The 12,722-nt window shown below is 48.4% G+C and overlaps 1 protein-coding gene across 1 annotated transcript in view; it reads left to right on the forward strand.

The window, feature by feature from the left end:
* Positions 1–12,265, forward strand: part of Gask1a (golgi associated kinase 1A) — a 59,041-nt gene extending 46,776 nt beyond the window's left edge. The window contains exons 3-5 of the mRNA XM_008849477.3: positions 9,494–9,616; positions 11,076–11,179; positions 11,781–12,265. Coding sequence (XP_008847699.1) covers positions 9,494–9,616; positions 11,076–11,179; positions 11,781–11,991 — 438 coding nt within the window. The 3' untranslated portion in view covers positions 11,992–12,265. The remainder of the gene's footprint in view (positions 1–9,493; positions 9,617–11,075; positions 11,180–11,780) is intronic.
* The last annotated feature ends 457 nt before the right edge of the window (positions 12,266–12,722 follow it).

Raw genomic sequence — 12,722 nt, forward strand, 5'->3', positions numbered from 1 at the left:
TAGGGAATTCCTGTATTGTGTTGAATTCCCCAAAGTGAAAAGAAATCTTGTAAATTTTTACTCACAAAACATGGTCCGTTATCAGTTTTAATTCTTTGGGGCAGTCCCAATGTGGCAAAGCACTGGTGAAAATGAGACTGAGCAGGTTCAGACTTTCCTCCTGCATGAGCAGTAGCCCAACAGGTATGTGAGAATGTGTCAATGGATACAAAAATATACTTAAGCTTTCCAAAAGGACCATAGTGTGTGACATCCGTTTACCACAAGGAATTGGGCTTGAGTCCCCTGGGGTTTACCCCTGGCTGTTGCAGAGACGGTACCTGTAGAAAGGGTTGACAAGACTTACAGGTATGTACAATCTTCTTTAGGTCCTTGATGGGAACTTGAGGAAACCTCTTATGGAATCCCCACCAATTTACAAGAGTGAGGTTATGTAACCCCTGAGCTTCTTTCAGGCCTGCTGACAGGACCTGGGTAGAAGCCACCTTGTCTGCCTCTGCATTGCCTTGAGATAAAAGCCCAGGCAATCCTTGGTGCCCCCTAAGATGCTGTAAGAAAATAGGGGTTTCTCTCTCTTTAAGGGGCATGCGAGTCTGAATCATCAAGGGAGTAATGGGGTTCCCATCCAACCGGATATGAGAACCTAAGAGCCCTGGAAGAAGATTGACTACATACAGACTTGTCAGAAAACAAATTCATGGGCTCACTTATCTTTGTTAATGCTAAAGAAATGGCCATGAGTTCCTTGAATTGAGCTGAGCCATCACTCAATGTGCGGACTTATCTTTTTGGTTTCTCATCTGCCCCCAGATATACTACCACTGCAGCTCCAAATCTGCTTCTGTCAGTGAAAACATTGTAGGCTTTTACTAAGGGCTCCCTGACAAAGAGCTGGGGAGCATCCCAACAGAGGGCGTGAAAGGAGGTCACCCATTTATGAGGGTCATAATGACAGTCCAAATTTCCCAGGAACCCTTCCAAGGCTATGGCCACTCAGTTATTATTTCTGCAGAGCCATTCCAAATCCCTAAGCCGATAGGGGATAACAATTTTAAGATGGTCTATGCCATAATGTCTCAGAGCTACCTCATGTCCTTTCTTAATCAGGTCAGCCAATTGATCCATGGGTGTATAAACCCGCGGTACGCCTCCCAGAGAGGCATGCACCCATTGAAGGGGCTTCCCATCCTGCCTAAGGACAGATGTCATCAGGGTCTCACCAGGGAGTACCCATAAGTCAAGATCTTTACTAGGCACGTAGCGGGCAAGTTGGGCTCAGTCCAGGGCATCCTGGACCTCATGTAAGATGTCCAGGTGTTGAGGAGCCAGGTTAATTAGTTCTGAAGGCTGTTTCCCTACTAGCAACTGAAAGAGTGGTCTTAAAGTCTCAGTTGGAATAGGCATCCAGGCTCGTAGCTAATTAATTTCTCCTAATAATTTTTGTAGCTCTGTCAGGGCTACCATGGGCTTGACAGCCAGTTGTGGTTTTAAAGGACTTACTTCTTCCAAAGAGAGTGTGGTTCCAAGAATTTTAAAGGGAGCAATAGTCTGTATTTTATCAGAGGATACATGGAGCCTGCCTGTCTGTAGACATTTCTGAGTAACCTTATATAACTCTTCTAATTGTTGGGGGCTTGGAGCTCCCAAGATTATATCATCCATATAAACGTACACAGTGGCATGTGGCAGCAAGTGAGCAGGCCCCAAAAGGGTCTTCACATAGCTTTGGCAGAATGCTGGGCTATTGGCCATACCTTGGGGTAAAACAGTCCATTCATACCTCTCATCAGGCGTTTTAAAGTTGGTGGAAGGTACAGAGAAAGCAAATTTTTCACAATCTTGGGGTTGTAGAGGGATAGAGAAAAACCAATCTTTAATGTCTATAAGAAATAAATCTGAGGGAATCGCAGGGATCCAAGGCAGTCCCTTTAAGGGTGTACCCACTAGGGTCATTCCAGCAATGACTTTATGCAAGTCTTGCAACATTCTCCATTTGCCAGAGGCTTTCTTAATAACAAAGACAGGTGTGTTCCATGGACTTACAGAAGGCCGGATGTGGCCCAACTGTAATTGTTCCTGCACAATTTCCTTTAAAGCCTGTAGCTTTTTCTCAGGCAATGGCCACTGCTCCACCCATACTGGTGCCCCAGGGGACCACCAGTTAGCCAGAACCTGAGGGGCAGTGGCCCTTAGAATTGGGGGTGAACCCAATGCTCTTCCTTTGGGTCCCCCCTGTAATTGATATGGTGAGACAACCCCTGAGTTGCTGACTCAGGAAGCCTATCAGACTCTTCAAGGTCCACAAGGTCATCATAAAAGGCCTTGTTATTAGTGGTTATGCAGGCCTGTGCATCCCCCAAAATATCTTGTCCTATGAGGTTGGCAGATAACCCTGCCACCACCAGGGGTCGCACCTCTCCTTTAGCTCCATCTGTATCCTGCCAGGTGAGCCATTCTCGAGTCACCTCTGATGGGGTATATCCTCCCACACCTAGGATTCTGGGCCCAGAAACTAGGTGCCATTGTGATGGGACCTCCACCTTTCTAAGAATGGTCCTATCAGCCCCTGTATCCACTAGGCAGAGAAACTTCCTGCCATCTATTTCGAGATCCATCTTGGGCCTTACACCAGGGATAATAGGGACTGTTCAATTCACCATAGGTTTTTCTCCTCTCCCGATCCCTCCCCGAGGGCATTGTAAATGTAGCCGATCATGGGCAAGTCCTCCTTTTGTCAACGGGGCTGGAGGCTGCCCCCCACTTAGTTTAAAGGCTTTCCTTCAATATCAAATCTGGATTTACAATCCTTCTACCAATGGAACCCTTTGCAACACCGGGGACAGGGCATAGATGGGGGTCTTTTTGATACCCCACCTCCAGGCTTAGGCTGGTTCTCTCTCTGAGGACAATTTCTTTTAATATGGCCAGTCTGGCCACAGCCAAAGCATGGGCCTTCTATTCCTCCAGGCCCCGTTGTTACCTGCTGTCCCAGATTAAGTGAATTAAATGCCTGGGTTAGGGCACGGGTCAGAGCCTCTGTTTGCATCTGTAAGATAGCATCCATGGCTTTGGTTTGCCCCCTCTGTTCCCACCTCCTTGGAGGCAATTATCCATTGTCCAATGGACCTATCCTTAAGGCCAGCACAGGCTATCTTATGATCAGCATCCATTCCATCCCATACCAGGAGTTTAGTGAATTGTTCCCTCAATGGGCCTGGGGGTAATTTTCATTTTAAGCTCTTCTCTACTCTTTCTATAAACTCGTAGAGAGGTTCACCAGGCTTTTGATTAATCCCTGCAAGGGGGGATTCTGTAGGCCCCCTCGTCCAGTTTTCTCCAAGCATTTAATCCTATGACCCTGACCTGTTCTGTATATGGGGCTGGAATGCCCGACTGTTGCTCCTCTGTGGCATAACGGTCACTTGAACCATTCAACATCTCAAAAGTAATGGGGACTGGTGGATTGGCACTTGCATTCCTCTCAGCCTGTATCCTGCATTCCTCCTTAAAGAGGGCACACCATTTAATATATATACAGGGCTAGGAAGGACTGCTTTGGGGAGGTCCAGCCGGTCCTTTGTAGTACACTGCTGATGAGCCAAGCCTTGGAGGAGAGTATCTAACCAGGGTGATCCCAGGCCATCCTCAGCCACTGCCTTTTTAAATTCCTTTAAATCCTTCACCTCCAAGGGATACCAGGGGTCAGGGCGCGCGCCTCCCGGGTTTACATTAATAGGATATGCTTCCATCTGTGGCTTCACAGAAGCCTCCTAAGTGGGACCAGAATCCTGAAAATGGGGACAGTTTTCATGGGTTTCAGGAAGCCCTGAAGCTGGCCAGGGCACGCCCGAGGTGCCGCTTGTTACTTTGGCCGCTTTTGGTTTCACTTCTGTTGCATTTCTACATTCTTCCTCAAACTCTTCCCATGATTCCCATGCTGGAGTTTCTGAAGGCTCGTCAGGAGGTGGTGCCGAGGGCTTAGGGCTCTCGGGCCAAAAGCATGCCCTTAAGGCCGAAATAATAGGGTAGAACTCCAGCAGCGGATAAACCCCCAATTGAACCTCCCTTTGTTGAGCTAGACGTTCCACATGTTCCCATGTATCCCCAGTAAAAACATTAGCCCCAAGTAGCCAGGGAGCCAAATGAATCACCTCTGCCCAAACCTTTTGAGCTACTGGATCTGAGAGATCCAATCCCCTGCTTTTAAGCTTATCTCTCAGCACTTTAAGCACTGGGTCCTCAGACTTAAAAGTTGCGTTACCCATCCTTTCAGGTCTTGCTTACCCCGAACTTCTTGATTGACCCCAATCCGTTTTTCTTCTTTCTTTCTTTTCTTCTTTTCACCTTCCTTCGACCGCCACTCTGGGCGCCAGTTGCCGGGGGTTCGAACCAGCGACCCCCGTGCAATGATGATTGGGGGTGAGTAAGCGCGCCATTCGCCAGCCCAGGCCGCCCCCAGTACCGGGGACAATCAGACACAACGGGGAGCCTAGTCAAGCAGGGACTCATTTATTGCAGGTGTTACAGAGCTTACAAAGGCACCTGGAAAGCCCCCTCCCCCCTGAGGGTGTATCTCGAGGATGGTCACGTGCTGATCATGCACTCCTCAGCAGTGTGGAAGTATCCTTCAGACTTTTAAAACAAGTCAGGCCATGCCCCAGTAGCTTCCTCTCAGACTTCTGAAAGGTGGGGCCTTTAGGTCCCCACACTTGTGGAGCTCTGATTTGATTCCCAGGTTCTCCTTCAGAGGTAATAGGGTCAGGGGCAGTACATCGCCATCTCCTACCAATTGCCACTGGTCTAGGGATGAGTGTGTTGACTCTTCCATAGTTTGGCTGAAGGGAAGGATTTGTGTCCATGATTTCTGGGGGAAAATTAGCATTTTTTTTCTCTCTCTCTCCCTCTGTCTCCCTCTCCTTCTCCCTCCCTCCCTCCTGCTGGACACTGACAAGGAAACAGGGACCCATAGCAACCTCTGCAGGCCTTCCAAGACAGGATGTGGATGTGGGTGTATTGTCAGGGGAAGTCAGTATCCCCAAATACAAAATGAGGATATTAGTTCCTTCCCCGTGAGGTTGCAGTGAGGAGGAAATGAGGCAGATGTGGCCCTGGTGGTAGTAATGGCCATTCAAGGGACATTTCTTAGATGCCAGTCAACTCTCCAGCACCAACCTGATGCCCATCAACTCAGAGTCTGACACTGCCTATCTGCAGTCAATATCAGATCTATAACTGGGGTTTCAGGGAAAAACCTGTCTCTGGCAGCCCCAACGGGCAAGGCTTAGCCACCTGTCCCAACATGCCAATTAAAGAGATGATGATGACAAAAACAGAGAAAGGAGAGAGGAGCAGCGAGAGGGAGGCAGTGACCCTCAAGTTCATCTTCAAGAGACTGGCATGAGCTTTAGGTTTAAATAGAGGAAGAACTAGGGAAGGAGGTCTGCATCATTAAGGTGTGGTCACCTGGTCAAGGTGTGGTCTGGTTGAATACTGTCTCAGTTTAGATTCTGAAGAGTGGTCTATCCTATAAGATGCTACCTTTGTTTGAGGAGGATAATCTGGGTCTTGTGAGATGATCATTCCATCTCCAGGGTGTAGCCTCACCATTATAGGTAGTTGCCCTCATTTGGGGTGGTCTGCCTTGCAAGGCTTACCCCTGCTTGAGTCCAGTTTTAGCCACTAGTCACAAAAATGTCCATGGATCCATCTTCTGGAAGCCAAGGTGACTGTAGGGGAGCGTGACTCAGAGGAAATATTAAGGAGGCACACAGAGGGACAAGATGGATTTGGTTAGGTCAGTGACTAGAGCCCTCCTTCAATCCCACAAGTCAAAGGACTCAGTCCCATAAGTCAGCCACTATTTCAGTTGCCAGTCACAAGTCCTGAGTCACCTGTTTTTATGATCATTGGCTATAAATTGATGGATCTTGGAGCTTCCTCCTCAAGTTAAACAATTTTCCAGAGCAACTCACAGAACTTAGGAAAACACTGCTTGCGTTTTACTGGTCTGCTATGAAGGATACATGTGAACAGCCTGGTGGGAACATAGAAGGAATGAAGGGCTGTAGTGCAGCTTTGTCCCTGTGGAGTTGGGGAGTGCCACACTCCCACAGAGTCTGTTACCATCCTGGACATTCTCTGAGCTTCATTGTGTAATAATTCTTATGATCCTACCTCTAGCCCTCCTGCCCTCTCTGTGGAGATTGGCTGGGGGAGTGGCTTCCAAATGCCCCACTCCCATTCATCTGTCTTTCTGGTGACCAACCCCCATAGGGTGCTATCTAGAGTCTTTGCCCTGAACAGCAGAGTCCTCACGGATAATAAAGGCTGCTGTCACTCAAGAAGTTACCATGGTTCTAGAAGCTCTGTGATAGGAACCTGGGACAAAGATCAGATGCGTTTAGATATTTTAATTTATATGTATATGTGTATGTGTGCCACGTGTGTAAGTGCCCAAAGAAGCCAGAAGAGGGCATTAGATATCCTGGAGCTGAATTACAGGTGAGCCACCTGATGTGGGTGTTGGGAACCAAACTGTGATTCTCTGCAAGGGCAGTAAGTGCTTAATGGCCAAGCCATCTCTCTAGCTCCAGATGCAGTTTTTATTACCACATAATCATCTTCAAGGTTGATACCCCCATCTTACTTTCCTGGAGATTGCCTCTGGGTAGAAGGACATTAATTTTATGTCTGCCTCATGGGCAGGGCAAAGTGTACCCAGGATTCAGATGATTCCTTTACCTGGGAACTCCCAGGATGATGGGGACCTTTGCAGGTGTTTTAGGCCTGCCCATTCTCAGTTTGGTTGTACACAGCAGGTAATACCGTCATGTAGGTCAGGATTCTGGCAGATGTATGGAATGTCTTAGTACCTGCTGTGGTGATTGTGGCTGTTTCCTTCGGATAGTAGCATAACAGAAGCAAATGTCAAGTGTTATTGAACTCCTTTGAGCCACTTCAAAATGCCAGGGGTATCATCCATCCCTGAGTGCATGTATTGAATGGGTGGCCAAACTCCACACCACACTCGGGAAGCCCCTCAGGCCTTCCATTGCACAGGAAGCCTGGAATGGAAAGCTCTCATGCAGCCCAGCTGAGCCCAGCATCTGTCTAGACCATCACAGAGGGACTAGAACCTCTGAGAGGGAGGGATTCTTTGTCACCAATCAGCTGTCTGAGGTTCTTTTGCTCTACTGGGATAAAAATCATAAGTAATGAAAAGCTCTCCAAGTGTCAGCCTTTGTTTCCCTTGGTATTTGGCAACAATCTGTGCTGTCAGTGAGCAGGTAGAGATGGCAAGTGGTGTCCTCTAGTGTCATAGCTCCCATGCCGGCCTTGGATGTGGGGGATTCAGGTGTGGGGACCCTCAGACCTACAAGTGTTATAGTCCCCTGGAGGCTGTGGGTACCCAGACTTTTGGCCCTTGGCAGTGGCTGCTGTTACAGCTCTCAGACTGAGGTTCCATACCTCTGGTTCTAAAGACTTGGTACCTCTCTAGAACTATTCTGGCACCCAGGGGGCCTGCCACATCTCTTCAGCTCCTCATGGCCTTTATCCTTCCTCAGCCACAGCTCTCTACTTTCTATTCTTAAAGATTTATTATTTGTATTTGCGTGTGAGTGTGCATGCGTGCGCATGTGCGTGCGTGCATGTGTTGTATGCATGTGTGCAAATGCCCAAGGAGGCCAGAAGAGGGCATTGGATCTCCTAGAGGTGGAGTTACAGGTAGTTGTGAGCCACTCAACATGGCTGCTGGGAACTGACCTGTGGCCCTCTGGAAGAGCAGTAAGTGCTCTAATAGCAGCGTCCTCTCCCCAGCCCAGCTCCTTTCTTTCTTGTCAGCTCTCTCTACTTACTTCTCAGCTCTCTACTGCTGTTGCCCCTTTTCCTGTCCTGGCCAATCACAAAGTGTTCAGTTGCTTCTCCAGCTGCCCCACTCTTTCCTTATTTAGCTTCCACTGGGGCCACTTGGGGTGCCTTCCTCTCCAGGACTGCTTGGGGGTGGGGCTGCTACCCAGATCCACTGTCAAGCAGACAGTTGCCCTGTGACTTTTATAGTGTGACTGGCAGTCTCTACTGCTTCTTTCTTCTTGTTACTAGTTTAGCCAGCACTACAGAAAGTAGAAAATAGGCCACGTGGGAGAAGCCTTTATTGGGTCTAATGCTGTAACACCAGGGGCGGCAGTGCAGCATGGTGTCTCCTGAAGGACTCACTAAATGAGTCTTATGACTTATGAGAAAGAGGTATTTGGCCCAATCACAGCCATTTGTTTTGGACCAATTACAGCCAGTTATTTGGGCCAGTCACAGCTTTGCCTCTTAATACCCATCATAGACATTTAGGGTGTGTTTTGGATCAATCATGGCCTTGTCTTTTAGCTACAGCCTGTAGTCCCTCTACTAGGGAAGGGCTCTCCTTTCTGGCCAAAGTAGAAGTGGTCACAGGGTCTGCCTAGAGTCTATGTTAACAAAACTTCTGGTACTGACTGTTTCAAACAGCCCTGGCTGTGAATGAGCCTTCAGGAACTGTGGTGATAAATAGCAATCTGTGTAGTTGTCTCAAGGTGTCTGTGGAGTGGTGACTGGCGCTGGTGTAAGGGAAGTCTGGCTGGCTATTTGACTGACAGGTTTTTTTGTTTGTTTGTTTGTTTTTGTTTTTGTTGTTGTTGTTGTTCTAGGTAGCCAAGGCAGCAAAGGAGCATTCAGCAGTTACTGATTATGGAGTCAAATTCCCTAGTCACTGTCTTTGCCTGTTTACAGGAAAATCAACATCAGGAAGAGAGCTTACAACATAAATTTAAAGAACCTGGGGCTGGAGAGACTTCTCAGCAGCTAAAAGCACTGGCTGCTCCTGGAGAGGACCAGGGTTTGGTTCCCAGCACCCACACAGCAACTAACAACCGACTGTAACTCCAGTTCCAGGGAGTCCAGTGTCCTCTTCTGGCCTCCACGAGCATTGCACTCACATGGCATACACACATGCAGGCAAAACACTCATACACACAAAAATTAAAGAATGTATCCTTAACATTAATAGTGGTTTGAATAGTGATTTAACAGTGCTTAACACATGTCCAGAGTCTCAGGGAAAGGTGCTCCCTCCCTCCATGGGTCTCACTTTGATGTAGCATTTGCTACTTGAGGAATGAACGGGGTCCTCTGCAGGTCTACCTAAGCAGACATGCACAGGGTTGAACTCAGAGGTCCTTTAGCATTAAGCTACAGCTTAAAGAGCCATACAGGTTGAGCACTAGACACTGAGTAGAATCTGTGCTGGTCTGAGACTTTAGCAAGCAGCTCCAGGTGTGTGGAGCAAGCTGCCACAGAGGCCAGGAGTTTCCCTCCTAGCTGGAAGCCAGTACAGAGCTGACCAGCACAGAGAGCCCCTGAGTCTTGTCCAAGAGTGGCCCTGGGGTGGTACAGGGATCAGCAGGCCAGGTGGCCTTGCTATTGGGCCTGGTGAGGATGGGCACCATACCACCCCTCTCAACAGGTCCACGACCGCCTGGATCGCTACTGCTGTGGCTTCGAGCCTGAGTCTTCAGACCCCTGTGTGGAAGAGAGGCTCCGAGAGAAATGCCAGAACCCGGGTGAACTGCGGCTGGTCCATATCCTGGTATGTCTTCACCGCTCCACAGTCCCTTGTTATGTGAGACCTGGGTTTGCCTTTCGTGCAGAGGATGCTATTGGTACATTTCAGAGATGACTTGGCTCTGGGATTCCCTGACCCTGTCCTGTTTTGGAAGTGGAACCTTGGCTTAAATATTTTCAGGAGGCTAAAATATAGAAAATAGGCAAAATGGCTCTTTGAGGATCTGGTTGAGGTAGAATGGGGCATAGGGCCCTGTTTGCACTGTCTATACTGCCTCCCAAGTCACTTCAGGGAACCCAGAGGTCTTTTACAGGCAGAGTTTGAGAACTGAGAGAGGAAGATGCTGGGGTCCTGAAGATATCAGTTCATAGTTTAAGTCCAGGTTGCTAGAAAGGGTTATGGGAAAGCATGGGATTTTGGAGAATGTGTGATTCTCATTCTCTCTCTCTCTCTCTCTCTCTCTCTCTCTCTCTCTCTCTCTCTCTCTTCTGGAAGAGAGTACCTCCTATTCCCTCAAACATCAGATTTGTGTATCTGTGTGTGTGTGTGTGATGTGCATGCATGTGGAGGCCAGAGGTTGACATTGGATGTCTTCTATCAGTCTCCAGCTTAGTTTTTGAGGCAGGGTCTCTCACTGAACTTAGAACCCACTGATTCAGTTAGACTAACTGGCCAGTGAACTCCAGAACCCTACTGTCTTTGCCTCCCCAGTACTGGAATTACAGGCATGTACAACTGTACCCAGTTTTTTAAAAAATATGTTTCTGAGGGATAAAATTCAGGTCCTCATAAATACAAAGCAAGCACTTTACCTATTGAGCTATCTTCCTAGCCCCACACCATATTTTTAAGGTTCTAGAGAATTCTGTTTTTGGTTTTAGTGTAGAAAGGGTTTGGGAGACACTAATCTCTCTTCCTGTGGAAACAGGGTATGCTCAGTGCTCTCTAGGGAAGAAAGACACAGCTGTGTGTTCTTGGTGATACTTGGGCACGAGAGAGAGAGAGAGAGAGAGAGAGAGAGAGAGAGAGCAGCATGCATGTGTGTGACATCTTATGAAGCTGATGGCCCTGAGGAACATCTTTGCATCTATCTTTTCCCACCCATGCTGCTGACCCTATTGGCCACCAAACCGGCAATCAGGCCCCTGCCTTACAATTTAACAGATGCTGTGGCTCAGTGCTATGGGTCCAGATTCAAAACAGCCATGCTACTTATTAGCTGTGTGATCTTATATAGACTAATTTTTAAATGACTCAGCTCTTGTAAAATGAGGTTAATATCATTCTAGTGTCTTCCTCTAAGGCTGCTGGAAGGATTCACAGTGGCTGATGTAAAGGAGGCCCTCAGTCATGGGATCATGTGGACAAATCAGGTGGATTGTGGTACTATCACCTGAGGATGCTCAGCCCATCAGCACTGGTGGGGTGGTACCGGCCACTCTCCACCCTTACCCACTGTCCCTGTCCATCTTCTTCCCCCGAGGTCCGGAGCAGCAATCCATCTCACCTGGTGTACATCGACAATGCTGGCAACCTTCAGCATCCCAAGGATAAGTTGAACTTTCGGCTGCTGGAGGGCATAGATGGGTGAGGATCCAGGAACAAGGGTGGAGGTTCAGGGGATGAGGTTTGGATGCTCTGAGACCCTGAACCACAGCTCCTGAGAAGTCCAATGTCTATCTGACCAAAGCTCTTGAATGGGAGGCTGCAGGAAGCTGGGGGTCCTGGAAAGGCTGAGAAGGGAAACGGTTGGCAGGCCTATCCCCCCATACCCAGAGTGCCTCAAATTTCTGCAGACCACTGGCTACCCTGCTGCAGTGCATGAAGGATTGCTTATCCTTGACTCATGGTGGGAGAGACAGTTTAAGAGCCTGTCCTTCCTCCTTCTCTCCCAGTACCCAGTAGTTAGCTCAGCCTTCTCAGGGGTTTGTGGGGGGGCTCGTTTGTGTCAAGCTGAACCCAGGGTGGCAGAGCCAATTCTTTAGGCTTTACCGTGGGATGGGACCCAATGGAGAGTTCGTCCTCTGATTCCACAGATTTCTTTGATAAGGAGCTAGCAGGCATAAGTCTGGGGACTTCCCTGGCTGACTCTGTCAGGGTTCCCCAGCTGGGCCAGTTCTGGCTGACTGACTTCATGTCGGAACTCTCTGAGCTTACTTTGGCTTTTCCTTTCTTCCCTCTGCTCCAGGTTTCCTGAGTCTGCTGTGCAGATTCTTAAATCAGGGTGTCTACAGAACCTGCTGCTCAAGTCGCTGCGAATGGACCCAGTGTTCTGGGAGAGCCAAGGTGGTGCCCGTGGTCTGAAGCAGGTCCTCCAGACCCTGGAGCAGCGAGGACAGGTCCTGCTGAGACACATCCAGAAGCACAACCTCACACTGTTCAGGGATGAGGACCTATGAGACTGTCACTACCAGGGCAGGGCTCACCTTACTGGAGGGCTCTGCACAGTGCAAACCTGAGCTGGTGACTGTCCCTCCAATGGCCTCTATTCCTCTCAACAGTTGCCCATCAATTGACAAATGGGAAAAGCTAGAAGCTAGAGGAGCACATGGATGCCATGGAACAGCTCAACCCCTGAGGACAGTGGACAGGGTATTGGGTCTTCAATCTCACATTCCCATCTCCCATCTCAGCTCTGGCTATCAACTCCCATACACCAATAAATATGTTCAAGAATATTTTATGAGCTTCTTCCTGAACATGTACATGTATGTGCATGTGTGCAGAGGTATGTAGGTGTGTGTGGCATGTGTGGTTCCCCTCACAAGCGTGTAGGACAAGCCAAAGAGGTCTTCATGGACTCAAACTTGTGGCTGAAATTTGCTCTGGCTGAAACTAACTCAGGTCTGAGAAACTAAGCACTAAGCTTTAAAGGTTCATTCTTACATGGTTATGATTTTTGGATATAAAAATCATAACAGTATGTGGCTAGAGAGATGATTCAATGGTTTAGAGTGTGTATTAGTCAGGGTTCTCCAAAGAAACAAAACCAGTAGGATGAATATATATGTATAGAGATTTATCAGCTTAGCTCACAGGATAGAGTCCGAGTAGTCCAACAATGGCCACACCACACTGGAGAGGCTGAGAATCCGTAGTTGCTCAGTCCACAAGGCTGGATGTCTCAGTA

Source organism: Nannospalax galili, unplaced genomic scaffold, assembly GCF_000622305.1.
Source record: "Nannospalax galili isolate Female #2095 unplaced genomic scaffold, S.galili_v1.0 scaffold443, whole genome shotgun sequence".
Lineage (NCBI taxonomy): Eukaryota > Metazoa > Chordata > Mammalia > Rodentia > Spalacidae > Nannospalax > Nannospalax galili.